This window comes from Dasypus novemcinctus, chromosome 2, assembly GCF_030445035.2.
Source record: "Dasypus novemcinctus isolate mDasNov1 chromosome 2, mDasNov1.1.hap2, whole genome shotgun sequence".
Classification (NCBI taxonomy): Eukaryota; Metazoa; Chordata; class Mammalia; order Cingulata; family Dasypodidae; genus Dasypus; species Dasypus novemcinctus.
In genome coordinates, this window is record NC_080674.1 from 56,211,692 (window position 1) to 56,234,781 (window position 23,090).

General features: G+C 42.3%; 1 protein-coding gene and 1 pseudogene across 1 annotated transcript in view; both read left to right on the forward strand.

Annotated features, from left to right (window-relative positions):
- IL31RA (interleukin 31 receptor A) overlaps positions 1–21,602 on the forward strand; it is a 56,007-nt gene extending 34,405 nt beyond the window's left edge. Inside the window, 9 exon segments of the mRNA XM_058284342.1 lie at positions 4,395–4,530; positions 4,859–4,952; positions 5,237–5,300; positions 6,202–6,273; positions 21,128–21,145; positions 21,147–21,310; positions 21,312–21,456; positions 21,458–21,504; positions 21,506–21,602. Of these exon segments, the coding sequence (XP_058140325.1) occupies positions 4,395–4,530; positions 4,859–4,952; positions 5,237–5,300; positions 6,202–6,273; positions 21,128–21,145; positions 21,147–21,310; positions 21,312–21,456; positions 21,458–21,504; positions 21,506–21,602 (837 nt within the window).
- LOC101441008 (NXPE family member 3-like) lies at positions 6,707–8,380 on the forward strand (annotated as a pseudogene).
- Positions 21,603–23,090: the final 1,488 nt, after the last annotated feature.

Here is a 23,090-nt window from a genome sequence, read left to right on the forward strand (position 1 = left end):
GCATCTTTGTACGCACAATTTCTTCTTTTCTCTTCCTAGACTATGTTGTACACTCCTCCCTCCCCCTTACAAATACACACACAGATGTTTTAAAATTTGATGAGTACTCATTCTTTTCTTTTTCCACCATTTTATTACTTAAATGTGCAAACCTACAGCAAAATTTAAAGAATTTTCAACGATTACCCATATAACCCTCCACGTAGATTCTGAAACTATTTTTTTAAAACAGCTTTTTAAAAAAGATTTATTTATTTCTCTCCCCTCCCCCAGCCCCAGTTGTCTGTTCTCTGTGTCTATTTGCTGCGTGTTCTTCTTTGTCTGCTTCTATTGTTGTCAGCAGCACGGGAATCTGTGTTTCTTTTTGTTGTGTCATCTTGTTATGTCAGCTCTCCGTGTGTGCGACACCATTCCTGGGCAGGCTGAACTTTCTTTTGTGCTGGGTGGCTCTCCTTACGGGGTGCACTCCCAGCGCGTGGGGCTCCCCTACGCAGGGGACACCCCTGCATGGCATGGCACTCTTTGCATGCATCAGCACTGCACGTGGGCCAGCTCCACACGGATCAAGGAGGCCCTGCACCCAAGCCTCAGAGGACATGGTCTATTTTTTTTTCCAACCATAGATTGTGTCTGGTCTAGAACTATATATAAATGGAATCATGCAGTATGTACCCTTTTTATAAGGTTTCTTTCACTAAGTATGTTTTTGAAATGCATCCATACTGTATGAGTCAACAGTTCATTGCTCTTTGTTTCTTACTAATATGTCATGGTCTGAAAAATCATTGTTTATCCATTCTCCTATTGATGGACACTTGGGCTAGTTTCAGTTTAGGGCTGTCCTGAATAAAGCTGCTTTGGATATTATTGTACAGATCATTTTGTGGACAGATGTTTTAATTTCCTTTGGGTAAATACTTGGGAGTGGGATTGCTGGATAATAGGGTAAATGTACTTTAGTTTTATGAGATCTTTTCGAAAGATTGTACCATTTTATACTCTTAGCAACAATATATAAAGGTTCTGGTTGCCCTACAACTTCACTAACTTTTGATGCTGTCAGTCTTTTTAATTTAGCCATTCTAGTAAGTATGTAGTGATATCTTTTTTAAAAAATTTTTTTCCCTTTATTTTTTTAAAATGTTACATTAAAAAAATATAAGAGGTCCCCATATACCCCCCACCTCCCTCACCCCACTCCTCCCACATCAACAACCTCTTTCATCATCGTGGCACTTTCATTGCATTTGGTGAATACATTTTGGAGCACTGCTGCACCACATGGATAATGGTTTACATTGTAGTTTACTGTAGTGACATCTTATTGTGGTTTCAATTTGCATTTCCTTGATGACCAGTAATGTTGAGCACTTTTTCATTTGCTTATTGTCCTTTCGTATTTTTTTGAAGTATCTGTTCAAATCTTTTGTCCATTTTTTAAAAATTGGTTTGTCTTTTCTTTATTGTAGATCTTTATATATCTTGAATACCAATTCTCTGACAGATAAATGTTTTGTGAATATATTCTCCCTGTCTGTGGTGTGCCTAGTTATCCTCATAAAGGTATCTTTTGATGAGCAGATTACCACTCATTCTTCAGATCTTAAATTAGATATGATTTCCTTTAGAACATTTTCCTATATCCCTCAAATTAGGTTGAGTTCCTCCTTAAGAACAATGCTCCTATATCATTTTGTGTCTCCTCTACCATGGCACTTAATGAGCCACTTAGTAATTAACTGTTCAAGTTTCTTCCCCATCCATCCCATACTCTCCCTCCTGACTCTGTCCCAGTGCCTGAAATAGTGTCTGGTATATGATAAGCATCTAAGAATTGTACAATAAATGACTGAATGAACAAATTTGTAAAGTAAGAAGAGAGTACTATTCCAACACAGCTTAAATATTTTAACTAAAAACAAGCAGCAAGATAATTGATAGCCTTGTTTGGTTTTACATTTCCCCTTTCCCCCCTGAACTCCCATTCCCTATTGTGACAGTTTGAATTTTCTGAATCCCAGAAAAAGATTATTTTCTTAAACTAATCCATTCCTGTGGGTCTGTGGACTTTGATCAAATTAAATTCTGTTGAGAGGACTTTGATTAGATTATTTGATTAAGATCACTTTAGGGCTTTTGATTGGATTACCTCATTGAGGTATGAGCCAGCTTGGGTCTTTGCCCTCTTGCTGGGTCTGATATAAACAGAGACACAGAGAGAGAGACAACAGGAAAAGAAAGTCACCATTTTTGGCTCTGAGTATGAGAGAGAACTTGCGGATCACTCGCAGCCAAAGCTCTGAGCCTGGGCCCATGGAGCAGGTCCAGGCTGAGGAGACAAGCGTTGCCGTATGCCTGATCTCCATGTGGCAGGATACCAGGATCCTGTGAGAAATCAGTGAGAAATCATCTCTGATAGTGCCTTGATTTGGACATTTCATGGCCTTGGAACTGTCAGCTCTTACCCTGAATAAAATCCCCATTATCAAAGCCAATCCGGGAAGTGGACTTGGCCCAGTGGTTAGTGCGTCCGTCTACCACATGGGAGGTCCTCGGGTCAAACCCCGGGCCTCCTTGACCCGCGTGGAGCTGGCCCACATGCAGTGCTGATGCGCGCAAGGAGTGCCCTGCCATGCAGGAGTATCCCCTTCATAGGGGAGCCCCATGTGCAAGGAGTGCGCCCAGCACAAAAGAAAGTTCAGCCTGCCCAGGAATGGCACCGCACACACGGAGAGCTGACACAATAAGATGACGCAACAAAAAGAAACACAGATTCCCGTGCCGCTGACAACAACAGAAGCGGACAAAAACAAGAACACGCAGCAAATAGACACAGAGAACAGACAACTGGGGGGTGGGAGGGGAGAGAAGTAAATAAAATAAATCTTAAAAAAAAAAAACCAATCCATTTCTGGTACTCAGCATTAACAACCCTGTGGCAAACTAAGACATCTACCCTCTCTGAAATGTCTGTCAGAGCCAGCAGCTTCCTTTTCCAAATGTCTCCTCTACAGAATTCAGTGCAAAACAGGGCAATGTCCATTCCCCAACTTACTCCTCCACCTTACTCCAAAGAATAGTATGTTTTAGTTCAATCATAGAGAAGTGGGTTCAAATGCAGAAAGTACTTTCTTCCCATTCAAAGATGACCTTGGGCATAGCTATGGGCATGGCGAGAAGGTTCTGGGTGACAAGCTCAATGCTTGATCCCTTATTGGAATCAGAAAATCTGGTGTGAAGACCTCTGCTGCCACATACTAGGCTGGCAACCTTGTATGAGTCACTTAGCCTCTTTGAGGTTCTTTGGAAAGTAAGAGCACTGCCAAGCCACGCTTCTTTCCTGGGTACACAATACCTTTTTAAAAATAACAATTCCACTGATACATATTAACAAAGCGTACAATTCACCCAACATGTACAATCTATGGCACTTGCCCCAATCACGTAATTGTGCATTCATCACCCCAACCACCACATCATTTCAACAATAAAAATAACGAACAAAAAGAGACAAACAAACAAACAAGAACATTCCTCACTTCCTAAACCCTCCATACTTCCCCCACTGCACATAGCTGCTATTCCTGGCTATTCTATCCAAAGTGTATAATCAATGACTTTTAGAATAATCACAATACTGTACATTTATCATCACAAAATTTTAGAACCATTTAACTACCCCAAAAACAAAGGCTGGACACACTTTACCATTCCTTCCTCAGCTCTGCATAACCACTAATCTCCTTTCATCTTTATAAATTGATTTATATTTCCATTTTATGTAAATGGAATGATACAATATGTAGTATTCTGTGTCTGGTCTCCTTCATTAGTTAACATTTTATAATATTAACATTTGTTCAGCTTCAGAGAAAAACGGTCTTACATATGCAATTCAACCCAATTCATATTTCACATAATATATTTATATTTCACGTAATGTATTTAGTTCATAATAGTAATAGGGCAATCCTTCAGTATTTGTCCTTTTGTGTCTGATTTACTTCACTCAACATCATGTCCTCCAGTTCATCCATGTTGTCATGTTCTCATGCCTTAATTTCTTCTTACTGCTGCAAAATATACTATCATGTGTATACTCCATAATTTGTTTGTTGATGGACACTTAGCTTGTTTCCAACTTTTGACTATTGTGAATAATGCTGCTATGAACATCGATGTGCATATATTTATTTTAATATCCTAACTCAGATGCCAGGGTTAGATTCCTGTTTATGGCGATTCTAAACAGGCCAGGAATGGAGGGGTTGGAGTATGAGATGGCCAGGTTTGGGAGCATAGGTTCTGATACTTTCATTTTGTGCTGCTAAAACAAAAATTTCAGTTGGACTTCACTTGAGGTGTTTGACTTCTATATTTTTCCTTCAGCCAAGATGGTCAATTCCAGTGTCCTGCAGTATGATGTTGTGTCCATGAGACAAAACACTACCTACAGTCTTCAGTTCACTGCCAGCACCAGTACCAGGGGTGCCATTGGGACCAGGATCAACTCCAAAAGCTTGTCGATCAGTGAGTATTTTCTTTCAGCCCTGGGTAACTATCCTTGGTATTTCCCTCACATTGGTCAAAGACGACATTTGCTAAAGGCAGGGAAAAACTAAATGAAGGGGCAGTGCCTCAGAGAGAAGAGCTGTCCTGTTCACTGGACTTCCAGGAAGAGGTATGGCTGAGGAAAGAGTAGCGAGAGAAGGGAAACTAAGGGCTGAATTTCAAGACTCAAATCATGTTAAGGAAGAGGAATTAAGTTAATGTCAACTCTAGTCCAATAACGAACGTTCTTGCTGAAGTTACACAAGGAGCTCAACCTACTATTACTTTTGTTTTCTTTTTCCTAAAGGTGTTGTTGAGAGTTCCCTTAAAATTTCCCTGGTTGGAGGAGCCCTTCTTGTTCTCATCATCCTTTTGGCGGCACATGGGCTCAAAAATCCCAAGTGAGTTTATAGACAACAGTGTGTGTCTTCGAAATCAGGAAAAGGAAGGGGTGGAAGGCATCATGGGCAGGAGAGGCTCCTCTATCATTAAAGGGTGGTCACTCATTTATGAAATGATAAATATCTATTGAACGTATTATATGCTTTATTATATGGTCATCAAAATTTTGACCATGTAAGAGGACTCCCACCCTCCACATGGCCCATGCACAAGGCTGAGGTCTTCTGGAGGTCAGAGCAGTCCATTTGCTCCACAGGCTTTATCTGGGGTGTTTGCTATCTAGGGTAGGGTCGGAGCAGAGGCTCTTTCTCCCAGTGTCTAGAAGGGTTCCCTGGCAGCAGCAGGTGGTATGAAGGCCACTGGCCTCTCTCCCAGGCAGAGCAGGGAGCTGTTGCTAATGGAGTTAGATCACAGGCCAATCCTATGCCCAGCACACACTTGTTTTTCGCTTGTATTACAGTTGGAGGACTGGCTAGAGGGGTAATTGTCCTGCCTGCACTAGTCACTCTAGGGAAGGAAGTTAGTCTTCAGGGTCCTGTGCTTGCTTCCCCTTCATGAGCCTCAAGCTGTGCCCTCTGATGTTTAAAGACTCCCTCCCTGGTCAAGCTCTCTGTCTAGAATTGTATCATTGTGGACTTTCTCTGCCAAGCTGCTGCTTTTCCTTAATGGTCAAGGTCATGTCAACCTCTGTCTCAACCCAACCTCGGTTCCCACCTGGACATTGTAGCCAAACCACCAGCACAAATTCTTGTATATTACATGCTTGAGCAATTATTTTCAATCTTTAGTATGCAGCAGAAAAAGACCCCACCCTGAGTTTCTGATTCAGTGGTTCTGGGGTGGAGTCTAAGAATTTGCATTTCTTCCATGCTCTCCAGGTGATGCTGCTGCCGCTGGTTGGGGCCACATTTTGAGAACCACTGCATGCTTTTGTGGGTAAATAATAAAGCTAAGGGTGTTATACTTCTCAAGGAATAACTCTCAAAAGAATGACTCTGTGACGGTGTGATTTCAGGCATCAGCACCAGGCATGGAGATAAAAGGGTGGGCTCCCATAGCATCCTATAGGTGACTTGCGATTTCCTTACTCACGGTGTACTTTCCTTTCCTACTCTCTTTCAGGGGGCTGGGAACTTGCCTTTATTTAATGAGAGAACCATAGATTTCCCCTGATCAACCTACTCTTTTGTTCCAGCTATAAAATGCACAAATATTCTAGGACTCATTTCTTGTTTTAAAATCTTACAGCAAATTGAAATACCTGATATCCCCAATCCTGCTGAAAGCAGAATAGCCATGTAGTGTGGAGATGATTTCAAGGTAAATTTTAAATATTTGCCCTTATTCCATCTCAGAAATCTTTTTGAAATGTGGACATTTTTGTAATAAAGCACTTTTTTTCTATTTTCTCTATTCCTTTATTTTTCTTGTATTACTCTATTTGCTTTCCAACTTATTAAGTTATTAAGAAAGTACATGGGAGTTGGAGGCCTGGTGCAGTGCAGGCGCCCTGGACATCTGGTGTCCGGGTGGTGGGAGAGCGCGAGGAGGAACCTGGAGGAGTTCTTTGAAGAAAAATGTACTTCTTAAATCAACTCCAGTCCCTCTTTACAAAGAACTCTTAAGAATACTAGCAGGAAAGAAGCAAAGTAAACTGAAGGCCCATCTGCAGTTAAGAAAAGCAAAAGCATGGAGTTTTGAAGAGCGAAAGTAGCATATTTTCGGTCATGGGTGATCAAGATATAGCCAGAAAATGTGGACCAATTTCTTCATACTATGGCTTTTCTGTTGTCTGCTTACAGTGTTGATGGTGGTGCTGCTGGTCATTAATGTAACTCCATGGAGTATTTGGACCATGAGACTGTTTCAGCCATATTCATCGACAGCAGTGGACAATTTGTTTCCTCCTAGGTGACAGGAATTAGCCGGAATCCCTATTGTGGCTATGAGCACCAGACCGGGTCCAGTCAGGGGCGTGTGGAGGAGGACTCCTTGCTGGCTGCCATGCAGGGGCAGGTGACTGATGTGGGTCCAGTCCCCTTTGTAAAGAGCACCGACCCTTCTTCCAGCTACTTTGTCATCTTGAACTCTGCAGCCTTCTTCAAAGTGGGAGGTCAGCTGGAGGTGCTGGTTCATGTACAGGATTTTCAAAGAAAGCTCAAGAAGTATGGTGGAGACTACCTGCAGGCCAGAATCCGTTCTCCCAAGCTGCAGGCGAGGGCTGTGGGTAGAGTGGTAGACTACCAGAATGGATTTTACAAGGTCTTTTTCACTTTGCTTTGGCCAGGCAAAGTTAAAGTATCTATATCTCTGGTCCACCCCAGTGAAGGGGTTAGAGTACTTCAGCACCTACAGGAGGAGAAACCAGAGTCTATTTCAAGCGTCTCTTTCGTTCAGGAAGAATTTCTGAAACTACCAAGTGTAATGTGTGTCTTCCTGGGAGTTTGCCCCTTTGTAACTTTACAGATCTCTACACTGGAGAGCCCTGATTCTGCTTCAAACCAAAGAGGCTCCTTGTAGTAGCAGAATCAACCATTTCAAAGGTGGATGCCTGAAGGGCCTCCTCACTGCTGCAGAGAGTGCTTTCTTCCAGAGTGGTGTCAATATCAAAATGCCAATCAACTCCAGTGGACCTGATTGGGTGACTGTGATTCTCAGGAGAATAAAAGAAACTAACAACCCAGAACTATCTCAAGGCTCAAGATCTTTTCCTTCTGGATATTATTACAAAGACCAGTGGAGGCCCAGAAAGTTTAAGATGTGCCTGTTTAATGACCCTGACAACAGTACAGAATGCTTACAAAGAAAAGTGGTGTATTTATTTGGTGACTCAAGAATCAGACAATGGTTTGAATACCTTACCACATTTGTTCCAGATTTAGTGGAGTTTAACTTGGGTAGTCCCAAGAATGTTGGTCCCTTCCTTGCAGTGGACCAGAAGCACAATATCCTGCTCAAGTACCGCTGCCATGGTCCACCCATCCGCTTCACGACTGTCTTCAGCAGTGAGCTCCATTATGTGGCAAATGAGCTGAATGGCATTGTGGGAGGGAAGAAAACCATGGTGGCTGTAGCCATATGGTCTCATTTCAGTACCTTCCCTTTGAAAGTGTACATTCGGCAGCTTAGGAACATCCATCGAGCAGTTGTCCAACTTCTGGATTGAAGCCCTAGGACTGTAGTGGTCATTCGGACAGCCAATGCTCAACAGTTGGGGCCTGAGGTGAGCCTTTTCAACAACGACTGGTATAGCTTTCAGCTGGACACCATCCTTTAGAGAATGTTCTCAGGAGTTGGTGAATATCTCGTCGATGCCTGGGAGACGACTCTTGTCCATTATCTACCCCACAAGCTGCATCCAGATGAAGTTATTGTGAAGAACCAGTTGGACATGTTCCTGTCCTTTGTGTGCCCTTTGGAGACCTAGCCTATTCTGGAGGGGACTGGAGAAATCACATTCAGTGACCTTCCCTATCACTTGTATTACAGGAAGTTTGTGGGTGGCCCCATGGAGAGATGGCTGCCATTGTTTTATGTACAAAATTTCAAAAAGAGCTGGACTTTACATGATGAGTTGTAAGTATCTTAGAAAATGCAGGTTATATTTATATCTACTTATATGATTCTTTCCAATATTAACTTAGCCTTGGGAGAATAATTATTAACATCATCTCCACTGTATTGCCTTTGTAACCAAAGATGCTAATGAGTGTATTTGAATTAGTTTTTCCTAGGAGGAGAGATTACTCTCCTAAAAAGTTTGAAAAATGTTCTGACTCTGAATGGAATGGGCAAGTTTGGTTGGCAATGAAGTGTTCATAGCTTATCTGGTAAAGAAAGTTGCGTATACCTGTATAAATAGCATGGTACATCTTCAGTAAGGTGTACTAGAGAGGGCTTATAGTCAGTGGCTTCTGTGAACACACTGAAGACTACCTTGTCTCAGGAATTTCCCTTGATGACCTACTTTTTCTTGACTAGAAAATGCCAGTGTGCTTGGTCAGAATTTTATAGTGAGAGTATTTATTACTTCCTACCCTTATCTAGAATAGAAGGAAAAGGGGGTAAAAGAGAGAAAAAGCAAAATGATATTTGCATTGGATAATTGCTGATTTTTTTATTCAGCTAAATCTCACATGAGTACTTACTCTAAAATAACAAGTTTTGGAACTGGAAGGGGGAAATCTATAAATGGAAGTTTATTGGGGTGTTCTCAAGTTTGAGGACTTTGAGAATTGACTTTTATGTAAAGAATGCTATTATTATTGTAAAATTGTAAAAGCTGTTTCCTCTAATGTCAAGTTTTCCTTTTTTGGTTGTTATCTTGAACTGCATACTAAAATTAGAAATGAAAATTAGACATTTAAAAAAAAAAGAAAGTACATGAACTCAAAATCAGTATTTTCTGATGACTAAAAGTCTCTTTGAGTAATCTGTAGATCTTTCTTCCTCAGAAGGCACTTATGATTCTATTGGTCTGTATGTCTGTTCTTGTGCCAGTACCATACTCTTATTTTTTAATTTTTAATTTTAATTTTTAAAGAAGATTTGGATTACACAAATGTTACATAAAAAATACAGGAGATTCCCATATGCCTACTCCTCACCCTCCCACACTTTCCCATATCAAAAACAACCTTCATTGGTGTGAGTATCATGCCTTTTTTTGGTCTTCTCTTCTCGTTTTCTCCTCTAGGATTCACAGGGATTCAATCCTGGGGACCTCTGATGTGGAGAGAGATTCCCTGTCACTTGCATCACCTCAGTTCCTGGTTTCTGTTGTATCTCGCCTTGACTCTCCCCTTTGTCCCTCTTTTGCTGCGTTATCATCTTGCTGTATGGTTCATGGGCACTGGCTCGCCACATGGGCACACCTTTACCACGGATGGAACCTGGGTCCTCCCATATGGTAGACGGAAGCCCAATCACTCGAGCCACATCTGCCTCCCAGTACCATGCTCTTTTGACCAGTTATGCTTTGTAATAAGATTTTTCTTTAAGATTTAATTTAATTTTATTTATTTCTACTCCCCCACTTCATTGTTTGCCCTCACTGTCTGCTTGTCTTCTTTTTAGGAGGCACTGGGAAGTAAATCTGGGACCTCGCATGTGGGAGGGAGTCACTCAATCACTTGAGCCACCTCTGCTCCCTACTTGTTGTGCCTTTCAATTGTGCTTCCTTGCTGTGTCTTTTCATTGCTTCAACTTTCTGTGTCATCTCATTGTGTCGGCTCACTGCACCGGCCTGTTGTGTCACTGCGCTGTCTTGCTTGTCTTCTTTAGGAAGCACCAGGAACTGAATCTGGTACTTCCCATGTGGTAGGCGGGCACCCAGCTGCTTGAGCCACATCTGCTTCCCTATAATAAGTTTTAAAGTCAGGAAGTGTGCAACTTCCAACTTTGTTTTTTTTCAAGATGGCTTTGACTATTCAGGACTCCTTACTAATCCACATAAATTTGGTAATTGGCTTTTCCATGTCAGCAAAGAAGGCTGTTGGAATTTTGATTGGTATTGCATTGAATCTGTAAATTGGTTTGGGTAGAATTGACATCTTTACAATATTTTGTCTTCTAATCCATGAACACAGAATATCTTTCTATTTTTAGAGGTCTTCTTTGATTTCTTTTAGCAATGTCTTGTAGTTTTCTGTGTGCAAGTTTTATATATCCTTGGTTAGATTTATTCCTAGATATTTGATTATTTAGTTGCTATTGTAAATAGAATTTTTCTTTCATACTGTTCCTTACTAGTATAAAGAGACACTACTGATTTTTGGGTATTGATCTTGTACCCCACAAGTTTGCTGAATTAATTTATTATTTCCCATAGCTTTGTTGTGGATTTTCCTAGATTTACTGTACATAGGATTATGTCATCTGCAAAGTTGGAAAGTTTCACTTTTTCCTTTCCAATTTGAATGCCTGTTATTTCTTTCTCTTTCCTAATTGCTCTGGTTAGTACTTTCAGTACTGTGGTCGCCCCTCGGGCTGAAGTGTGGTTTGCTGGCCTGGCGGGGGAGCAGCCGCGGCAGGCCAAGCCGCTGCCCCCATAATAGGGTGGCTGGTCGGACTCACCGCCACCCCTGAAGGAAGCTCGGCATGGGCGCAGAGTGCCCTTGGGTCTCCCCTTCTCGGCAGCCATGCTTCCGCGGCTGCCCCTCCTCCCGGATGGCGCCGCACGATGCCTGTGGGGCGGCACCCTTCTTCTTCTTTCTCCCTGCGCAGGCGCAGGGCGGAAAATTCCAGTCTGCCCTTTTCCCCTCCCCCGACAGCAGCAACAGCCAGGCGTGGGGGGGAAACTCCAGTCTGCCCTCCACCCCAGCAACAGCAGCCACCAATCCCTAAACCCTGCCCCTTCCCCCAGCAACAGCAACAGCCAATCCCTAATCACCACCCCTCCCCCGTCCAGTACCGCCCACTGACCTTTCGCCGGCAACCAATCAGAACAGGGCGTGGCTTCGACCAATCAGCCTTCCCCAGCCCCTATAAAACTGTTGCCTCTCCCTCAATAAAGTTGGACTTGCGTATTTACCTTGTCTCCGCGGTAGTTCTTCTGCTGTGCGCCCTCCAGTCCTGAGAGCCCCCGACAAGGGCCTGGCCTCCCTTGTCCCCAGTTCGTCGCCTGCTTCTCCGGGCGACCCCTTCGTCGCCGGCTTCGCCGGGCGACCCCGTCAGCCGAACCGCGCAACCCCTGTGAGACCGACCCCTCGTCTGCTGCCGGACCGACCCCTCGTCCCAAGCGGGACCGATCCCTCGTCCCAAGCGGGACCGACCCCTCGTCCTGAGCTGGACCGACCCCTCGTCCGCAGCCAGACCCCACCTCTACTGACCAAGCAAACCGTCACACAGTACAATGTTTAATAACAGTGATGGCAGTGGGCATCCTTGTCTAGTTTCTGATTTTAGAGGGAAAACTGTCAATCTTTCACAATTGATTATGATATATGGCCTTTTTCATGTTGAGAAATTCTCCTTCCATCCCTAGTTTTCTAAGTGTTTTTAATCAAGAAGGGGTGCTGGATTTTGTCAAGTTCCTTTTCTGTATCAATTGAGATGATCATGTAGTTTGTTTCCTTTGTTCTGTTATTGTGAGGTATTACAAATTATTTATTTTCTTTAATTGAACCACCCTTGCATACCTGGGATGAATCCCGCTTGTTCATGGTATATAATACTTTCAATGTGCTATGCATTCAGTTTGCTAGTATTTTGTTGAGGGTTTTTGCATCTGTATTCATAAGGAATGTTGGTCTGTAGTTTTCTTTTACTGTGCTATCTTTATCTGGCTTTGGTATGTGGGTGATGTTGGCTTCACAGAATGAGTTAGGGAGTGTTTCCTCCTTAGTTTTATGGAAGAGTTTGAGCAGGATTGGTATTAATTCTTTTTGAAATATTTGGTAAAATTCCCCTGAGAAGCCATCTGGTTCTGGGTTTTTCTTTGTTGGGAGGATTGTGATGACTAATCAATCTCTATGTTAGTTATTGGTGTGTGGAGATCTTCTATTTCTTCTTGAGTCCATGTAAGTAGTTTGTATGTTTCTAAGAATGTGTCCATTTCATCTAGTTTATACAATTTATTGGTGTTCAATTGTTCATAGTATCTTTTTTTAAAAAGATTTTATTTATCCACACACCCCCCCCCCCATTGTTTGTGGTTGCTGTCTGCTCTCTGTGTCTGCTGATCGTCTCTTTAGGAGGAACCAGGGACCAAACCCAGAAACTCCCATGTGGAAGAGAGGTGCTCAATAACCTGTGTGACCTCAGCTCCCTGGTTTGTTGTGTCTCTCATTGTTTTTCCTTTTTGTATCTCTTTTGTTGTGCCATCTTATTGCATCAACTTGCTGTGCCTGCCCACCGTGCCAGGCTGCATTCTCCAGGAGGCACCAGGAACAAAACCTGGGACCTCTCATGTGGTAGGCAGAAGCACAACCTCTTGAGCCACATCTGCTTCCCCATAGTATTTTCTTATAGTCCTTATCCATCTAGGTTTAGTAGTAATGTCCCCCATTTCATTTCTGAATTTAATTATTTGTATCCTCTCTCTTTTCTCTTTGCCCGTCTAACTAAAGGTTTGTTAATTTTGTTGATCTTTTCAAAGAACCATCTTTTGGTTTTGTTGGCTCTCTATTGTTCTCTTTATTATTATTCTCAATCTCATTTATCTCTAATTTTTGTTATTTCCTTCTTTCTGCTCATCTAGAGTTTAGTTTGTTCTTTTTCCAGGTCCTCTAGTTTTGAGGTAAGGTCTTTCCAATTGATTTGAAACCTTTCTTCTTTTTTAATGTAAGAATTTAGAACTATAAATGTCCCTCTCAGTACTGCCATTGCCGCATTTCATAAATTTTGGTGTGTTGTGTTTTCATTTTCATTTACCTCAAGATATTTCCTAATTCTCTGTGTGTTGTTTAATTTCCACATATTTGTGAATTTTCCATTTCTCCCTCTGTTATTCATCTTTAAGCTTCATCCCATTGTGGTCGGAGAGAATACACTGTATGATTTCAATATTATTGAATTTACTGAGACTTGTTTTGTGACTTAACATATGGGCTATCCTGGAGAATGATCCATGTGCACCAGAGAAGAATTTCTATTCTGTTACTCTTGGGTCAAGTGTTCTATATGTGTCTGTTATGTTTATATGGTTTAGAGTATCATTCAAGTCTTCTATTTCCTTATTGATTTTCTGTCCTGAGGGTCTATCCATTATTGAAAATGGTATATTGAAATCTCCTACTATTCATGTAGAATACTCTCTTTTTCCTTTCAAATCTATCAATATTTGCTTCTTATATTTTGGGGCTGTGCTGTTAGATGCATATATTTATAATTGTTATGTCTTCTTGTTGAATTGACCTGTTTATCAGTAGATAGTGACCCTCTTTTTCCCTAGTAACAGTTTTTTACCTAAAGTCTATTTTATCTGATATTGCTAGAACTACTCAAGCCCTCTTTTGGTTACTACTTGCATGGTATATATTTTTTCATCTTTTCACTTTCAACCTATTTATGTCTTTGAATGTAAGATGAGTCTCTTGTAAACAGTATATCATCGGGGCATACTTTTTTGCCATCTTTTTCTTTATTTTAAAGGAGCTTTATATTACATAAATGCTACATTGAAAATATATGGGATTCCCATCTACCCCACCCTCTCCTCCTCCAAAATGTCTCCCATTGACAACATGTTTCATTAGTGATACATTTGTTACAATTGATGTACTCATATTGAAGCATTGATACTAAGCATGGTCTATAATTCACATTACGGTTTCTACTTTGCACCATACAATTTTATGGGTTTTGAAAAAATGTGTAATGGCTTGTATCTGTCATTGCAATATCATGTAGAACAATTCCAATGTCCCAGAAATGTGGTGTCCAGTAAGACTTAGTGCCAATTTCTCATCAGAAACCATGGAGGTGAGAAGGCAATGGTATGATATATTTATGGTACTGAAAGTGAAAAATTGCCAACCAAGAATTCTCTATCCAGCAAAATTGTCCTTCAAATATGAAGGTGAGTTTAAAATATTTACAAATAAACAGAAACTAAGAAAATTCATAAAAAAGTATCTGGCTTTGCAGGAAGCATTAAAGGGAGGCTTACATCCCAAAAGAAAAAGGCAGGAAAGAGAGACTTGGAGGAGACTGTAAAGGGGAAGGCTATCAGAAAGGATAATCAAAAGAATAAAAGACAGATGAAAATAAGATAGGACATATGAAAACCAAATAATAAAGTGGTGGAAATAAATAATGCATTTACAGTAATCTCATTGAATGTGAATGGATTAAACTCCTCAATCAAAAGATATAGCTTGATAGAATGGATAAAAGAAAAAAAAACATAAGCCATCCATATGCTGTCTACAGGAGACTCACCTTAGATACAGGGATATAAATCAGTTGAAAATGAAAGGTTACTATATCAATATAAGACAAAACAGACTTTACATGCAAAACATTATAAGAGATGCAGAAGAGCATTATATAATAATGAAAGGGACAATCCACCAGCAAGAAATAACAGTCATAAGTATCTATGCACCTAAGCAGGGAGCCCCAAAACACATGAGGCACACTCTAGCAAAACTGAAGGAAGATGGGCGGCGGACTTGGCCCAGTGGTTAGGATGTCCATCTACCACATGGGAGGTCCGTGGTTCAAACCCCGGGCCTCCTTGACCCGTGTGGAGCTGGCCCAGGCGCAGTGCTGATGCATGCAAGGAGTGCCGTGCCACACAGGGGTGTCCCCCACGTAGGGGAGCCCCACGCGCAAGGAGTGCACCCCATAAGGAGAGCTGCCTAGTGTGAAAACAAGTGCAGCCTGCCCAGGAATGGCGCCACACACAGAGAGAGCTGACACAACAAGATGATGCAACCAAAAGAAACACAGATTCCTGTGCTGCTGACAACAACAGAAGCGGACAAAGATGCAGCAAATAGACACAGAGAACAGACAACTGGGGGGGGGGGGGGAGGGGAGAGAAATAAATAAATAAATCTTTAAAAAAAAACTGAAGGGAGAAATAGACATCTCTACAATAATAGTTGAAAACTTCAACACACTACTCACATCATTCGATAGAACAACTAGACAGAAGATAAACAAAGTAACAGAGAACCTGGACAATATGATAAATGAGCTAGACCTAACAGACGTATACAGAATTTGGTATCCCAAATCAGTGCTCATGGATTTTTCTCCAGGATAGACCACATATTGGGTCAAAAAACAGGTCTCAATAAATATAAAAAGACTGAAGTTAAAGAAAGCATCTTCTCAGATCATAATGAAATGATATCAATAATAGATAGGAAAGGGGGAAATTCGCAAATGTATGGAAGCTAAACAACACACTCCTAAATAATTAGTGGGTCAAAGAAGAAATTGTAAGAGAAATTAGTAATTATCTTGAGACAATTGAAAATGAAACCACAACTTATCAAAACTTATATGATACAGCAAAGACAGTGCTGAGAGGGAAATTTATAGCCCTAAATGCTTATATTAAAAAAGAAAAAAGTGCTAAAATCAAAGATCTAACTGAATACCTGGAGGAACCAGAAAAAGAACAGTAAACCAATTCCAAAGCAGGCAGAAATAAATAAATAATAAAGATTAAAGTAGGGGAACAGATGTGGCTCAAGTAATTGAGCTCCCTCCTACCACATGGGAGACCACAAGTTCATTTCCTGGTGCCTCCTAAAGAAGATGAGCAAGACAGCAAGGTGACATGATGGGCTGGCATAGTGAGCTGATGCAACAAGATGTTGCAACAAGAGAAACAAGGAGGAAAACAGAATGCGAGACACAACAAAGCAGGGAGCAGAGGCGGCTCAAGTGATTAGGCTCCTCCTTCCTACATGGGAGGTCCCAGGTTCTGTTCCTGGTGCCTACTAAATGGAAGATAAGCACACAACAAACAGGCACAGCAAGTGCAAACAAGGAGAGGGTAGGGAGAAATAAATAAATAAAATAAATCTTTAAAAAATATATTAAAGTAACTACTGATAATGCAGGACTTTCTTTTGCCAGTTTGCTATTTTGTGTTTTTAAGTCTTATACCTTTTTCATTCTTCAATTTTTCCATTAATGACTACTTCCATATGTATTGGCTTTCTGTAATGTACCATTTTGAAACCCTTCTCATTTCTTTTTTTTTTTTTTGAAGATTTATTTATTTATTTATCTCCCCTTCCCTCCTACCCCAATTGTCTGTTCCCTGTATCTGTTTGCTGCGTGTTCTTCTTTGTCCACTTTCTGTTGTTGTCAGCGGCACGGGAATCTGTGTTTCTTTTTGTTGCATCATCTTGCTGTGTCAGGTCTCCGTGTGCGTGGCACCATTCCTGGGCAGGCTGAATTTTCTTTTGCGCTGGGCGCACTCCTTGCACATGGGATTGCACTTTCTTTCGCGCTGGGTGTCTCTCCTTAGGTGGCACACTCCTTGTGCGTGGGGCTCTCCCATGCGGGGGACAACCCTGTATGGCACAGTACTCCTTGCACGCATCAGCACTGCATATGGGCCAGCTCCACACGGGTCAAGGAGGCCCGGGGTTTGAACTGCAGACACCCTATTTTCTTTGTGGTTACTAATAGGTTAAATTTAACTTCCTAAATCTATAACACTCATATTTTATTTAATACCAACTTATCTTCAATAACATACAAATACACACATATATGTTCCTATATCCCTCTGTTCCCCACCTTTTTACACTTGATGCAAATTATATCTTTGTACATTGTATGTCCAAAACTGTCCATTTATTGTATTTTTGTATCTGCATATTTCGTCTGAAGCAATAAGTGGAATTACATAGCAAACAATGCAATACTCTAGCACTTGAATTTATATTTACCCATATAGTTGCCTTTACCAGAGGACGTTATTTTTTATACTGAATAATGGTTTGATATGGTTGTGAATTCCAAAAATAGATTTTGGATTATGTGTGTAATCTGGTCTACTACTGGGTGTGATTGAGTTATGATTAGGGCTTTGACTAGGCCATGTCATTAGGGCATCGCGTCCCCACCCCTTGATGAGTGGGGACTCACAGATAAAAGGCATGGCAAAGGACAGAATTAGAGCTTTTGATGCAAGGGTTTTTGATGTTGGAGTTTTTATGTTGGAGTTTGATGCTGAAGCCTTAAGCTGGAGCCCCAGGAAGTAAGCTCACAGAGGAAATAGAAGCAAGTCCCGGGAAGAGAGGACCTGAGCCAGGAGAAGAACACAGAGGAATAGAGATGGCTCCTTAGACATGGCAGAAACCCCAGGGAGAGAGACAGAGCAATTCACCTGATAGTCTACAGCTGCCTCGTGGAGATAGGCAAAGTCTAGAGAGCCTCATAGTCAACAGCTGACCTTGAGGGGAAAACAGAGGAGCTGAGCCCAGAGGAACCCAGGAAACCTGAACCATTGCAGATATCAGCAGCTATCTTGCTCCAACATGTGAAAATAGACTTTGGTGAGGGAAGTAACTTATACATTATGGCCTAGTATCTGTAGGCACCTACCCCAAATAAATAACCTTTATAAAAACCAACCAATTTCTGGTATTTTGCATCAGCAGTCCTTTGGCTAATACATGCTGCTTTGATCCATTCTCTAATGTCCTTTCCTTTCAGTCTAAAAAACACTTTTAGCATTGGTTTAGGGCAGATCTAGTGACAAAAAATTCCCTCAGTTTTTGTTTATCTGGAAATGCCTTAGTATCTGCCTCCTTTTTGAAGGAAAGTCTTGCTGGATATAAAATTCTTGGTTGACAGTTATTTTCTTTCAGCACTTTAAATATTTTTAAAGAAGTGCCTTCTTGCCTACATTGTAGCTGATGAGAAATTGGCACTTAATCTCATTGGGATTTCCTTGTACATAATTCTACCTTGCTCTTGCAGCTTTGAGAATGCTCTCCTTGTCCTTGGCATTGTATACTTTGATTATTATGTGTCTGGCCATTGTTCTCTTTGAACTTATCCAGTTTGGGGTTTGTTGGGCTTCTTGAATTTGCGTATTTATGTCTTTTGTTAAATTTGGTAAGTTTTCTGACATTATTTCTTTGAATATTCCTTATGTCCCTTTCTCTCTTTCTTCTTTCTCTGGGACTTCCATAATGTTTGTCAGTGTCCCACAGGTCTCTTACTTTCTGTTTGTTCCTTTTAATTCTGTTATCTTTCTGCTTCTCAGCCCAAATTATTTTAGTATTGACTTTGAGTTTACTGATTCTTCCTTCTGCCTCCTCCAATCGGCTGTTGAAACCATCTTGGAAATTTTTCATTTCAGTTATTGTTTTTTGTTTGTTTGTTTTTAGGAGGTAATAGGGATTGAACCCAGGACCTCAGACATGGGAAGCAGGTGTTCAACTACTAAGCTACATCTGTTCCCCAATGAAAGTTGGTATTTTTATTTGTTTAGTTTTTACAAATACTGGGGATCAAACACAGGACCTCATATATAGGAAGCAGGTGCTCAGCCACTTCAGCAACATCTGCCCCTCTCTAATGTGTTTTTTTATCTCACTGTGGTGTCTTTCATTCCCATGAGCTCTGTTACTTTTCTATTCAGGTTTTCAAATTTTTTTTTGTGTTCACTCAGTGTCTTCTTGATATCTTTTATCTCTTTATCCCTATTATCTTTCAATTCAATTTGATTTTGGAAATTTGTGTGCATCTCATTGATTAGTTGTCTCAAATTCTGTGTCTCTTCTAGGGCTTTGATATATTCCTTTTCTTGGGTCATTTTTTTTTTCATTTTTTTTTTAGTATGGCTTGTAATTTTTTGTTGAAGTCTAGCATCTGATTAGAATGGTGAGTTTACTCAGATGCTCACTTTCTCTTTTGTAGAGATTTAGTGGCAGGGGGCTATGTGTTACTGCTGTTCTTTGATTCTTGGTTCATTTGTTCTGGTTCTTTAAGATTGTCCCTCCTAGGTGTTCAAATCTGGGCCCTGGACAAAGTAATGTGTTACAGAACTGCTTCCTAGGGCCTTGGGCAGGAAGGCTGTAAAGGCAAGAGAAAACCTCTCTCACTTATTTACTTTTACTTTCCTCCCCACGCCTGTCCTTGGTCTGCCAGGGACCCACCATGGGAACATAAGCTAGCTCCACCCTGCATTGTGGAGGGAGGGGAAGAGGGGCCAGCAAGGACACCAGTTTTGGGAAAGGTTACTCTCTTTAAGATTCCTTGTTTTCATTTCTTCTGGGTATATACCCAATAGTGGAATTGCTGGGTCATATGGCAAACCTATAGCTAGTTTTTTGAGAAACTGCCAAACTGTCCTCCAGAATGGCTGGATCCTTCACATTCCCACCAGCAGTGGATGAGTGTTCCTCTTCCTCCACATCCTCTCCAGCACTTGTAGTCTTCTGTTTTTTGTTTTTTTTTTTTTTAAAAGATTTATTTATTTATTTAATTTCCCCCCCTCCCCTGGTTGTCTGTTCTTGGTGTCTATTTGCTGCATCTTGTTTCTTTGTCCACTTCTGTTGTCGTCAGCGGCACGGGAAGTGTGGGCTGCGCCATTCCTGGGCAGGCTGCTCTTTCTTTTCACGCTGGGCGGCTTTCCTCACGGGCGCACTCCTTGCGCGTGGGGCTCCCCCACGCGGGGGACACCCTTGCGTGGCACGGCACTCCTTGCGCGCATCAGCACTGCGCATGGCCAGCTCCACACGGGTCAAGGAGGCCCGGGGTTTGAACCGCGGACCTCCCATATGGTAGACGGATGCCCTAACCACTGGGCCAAAGTCCGTTTCCCAAGTCTTCTGTTTTTTTGATAGCTGCCAGTCTTATCGGAGTAAGATGGTATCTCACTGTAGTAAACTGTAGCACTGATGTGGAGAAAGTGGCCACGGTAGTTGCTGAGGGCAGGGAGAGGGAAGAAGAGGTGTGACAAGGGGGTATTTTCGGGACTTGGAGTTGTCCTAAATGATACCGCAGAGACAGATGCTGGACATTATCCTGCCATAACCCACTGAATGTATGGGGGAGAGTGTAAACTACAATGTAAACTATAATCCATGCAGTGCAGCAGTGCTCCAAAATGTACTCACCAAATGCACTGAATGTGCCACAATGATGAAAGAGGTTGTTGATGATGTGGGAGGAGTGGGTGTGGGGTGGGGTGTGGAGTATGTGGGAAACTCTTGTATTTTTTAATGTAACATTTTTTTTGTGGTCTGTGTATCTTCAAAAAAATACACGAAAAAAAAAATGATCAAAAAATAAAAGATTCCTACGCTGCCTTTGCCCCAAGGGGTTTGGAACAATGACTACTCTCAGAGCAGCCTCCAGCCATCTGAAATAGCTGATCAAAGATAGAGATCTGGGGTCAGGCTAGTTTGGAAGACTAGCTCTTCATGTCCCACCCTGCACTAGGCACCTAGGCACCTAGGCCGCAGTCTCCTCAGCTGCCCAGCCTGAAGATGGGGGGAGACAGATGGTGACTGTTGCAGGGAGGGTGAAACCGCAGATCTTTATCATAATTTACTAGCCTGTTCCTCCCACTCTTTCCTGCATGCTGCTGTATTCCCCTGGACTCTGGAGATTCAAAGAGGTTGATTCAAATACTTCCTGCCAGTTCAATAGCTGTTCTCATCTTCCCATAATCTCTGATGACCTTTTGACTATATCATATGTGGGCCCTAAATGACAATTTGAAGTGTCCCTCTTTCTTTTTCAGGATAAGGTAAATCTGAAAGGAGATACAGTTTGATGACTCTGTGAACCCAGAAGAAGACAGGATTCTAAAAGCACGTTCTATACCTAGTGACCTTATTGACAAGGTGGTGATGAACTCTGAGAATTTTCTGGATAAGGTTTCCATAAAGGAACGTACGACGGGTTAAGAAAACATTTTGGGAGGGGAAAAATGAATATGTGACCTCCCTCTATACGTCTCATTGTCCTCTGGAAGAAAGTTTTCGAGAGCCCCCAATTTCAACCAAAATTCCACTCAGAAAATCCCAACACTTGTTTTTGGGAATGCCAGGAGGAACCTGCTCAGAAACCAAAAAAGCATCTTCTCTCTGCTGGTCAAAGTTTAGGGTCAGACCATCTCTGAAGAAGGAGCACCAAATCCATATTTGAAAATTTCAGTGACAACCGGAGGCCTTTTTGTGTCTGAAAACTTCCAGATCAGACCAAAAGGAGCCTAAGGGCCACCATGTCTTGATTCCCTCTGAGTCTCAGTATAGATAACTCTTGCTGAGAGAAGACTTCAAGTCTTGGCATGAAGTGCTTCCTTGGCTCCCTCCCCATTTGGCTTGTGTTAAAGTCTCACATGCTACTGAGCTGCCAGTTGAGGTTGGTTGACACAGCTGTGTGACCTTGCATTGGGAAGAAGGGATGTTGGCAAGCCTAAGGGCTTTGCAGAGGAGCAGCACTTCATTTTCTTTTGTCCAGTTAACAGACTTTCTTTGAGGCCTCCTGACAAGAGGACATCTAAGGACAGGTCCAGGTTCTGAGTCTAATGGGCTTCTGAGGTGAATATATCTAGCTGTCCCTAGGAATTGGGTCATGGTCAGGGCCTTTGCTGGGGTGGTCAGGGCCTTTGCTGGGGTGATTCCTCAGATTTCCAGGGGGAGGCCCGGCTTTCCCCATTGTCAGGGAACAGTTGTTAAGGTGGCACTTGGGCTTCACTTTGGCTTCCTGGGCTCCAGGCTCTACCTTTGAGTCAACCCTGAAACCTTACTCTCAACCTGCCCCTCATCTCAGAGACCAAGGAAGTGGAGCGAGCTTGCCCCGGATGCTCTGCGGGAGGCTTCTCTCTAGTTAAATGAATCACCAGTGTCTGCGGCAACCTCACCCTCCCTCATACACAGGCTTGTTGCCTGTTTTCCTGCACGTTTACTGCTGATACTCAGGGAATGAGGGTGGCTTGAGGCAGGGCACCGGGTAACAGAACTCCAGGTCAGGCCTCTCTCATCCTCTGTCTTGCACCCAAGCTTGGGAGTGGAAAGGGACCAAATCAGACACAGCGTGATCAGGCTCTGGCTGCCCCTGGGACCACCTCCCTGCCCAGGGCTCTTCTCCTCTAGTTTACAGCACAAGGTCACGGAGGGAGATAGGGCTCTGGGCCTGCAGGCAGGTCTGCCCCACTCTCCAGGCCATTTTGCCAACCCTAGAAACAGCTCTGTGAGGCCTTCCCTGCCTTTTCATCTTGCACCCAAGCCTGGGAGTAGAAAGGCACCAAACACTGCAGAGCCTTTTGGACAGGGACTCTGGCCTCTCACCTTGGCTCTGAGCCCAGGAATGATTACTGAACACACCCTGAAAAGGCCTCTTCCCAGAAGGGGCTCAGCAGGTTCTGGGAACATGCTATGCCAGTAGATCCCCCTCCTTCACCCCAGCTTATCACAGAGCATGTAACAATTAATTGAGCCTGTAGTCCAAGTGTTGATCACATGTTTAGTTGCTGATCCTTGAGGAATTCTATGGCTGGTACTGGGCTTATACGATAATATTTGATGACTTCCTGCTGTGAAGCAATGACTCCATCTGGCCTGTGGGGAAGATATCCGGAACCTGATGAGATTAAAGGGAGGTGAGGCCGTCAATGAGCAGTCGGAGGTCCAGTGAACCCAACATTTGTTGGCCAGGAAGCATGATGGTATTTTACCTAGGAGAGTTTTGAGAAAACAGTA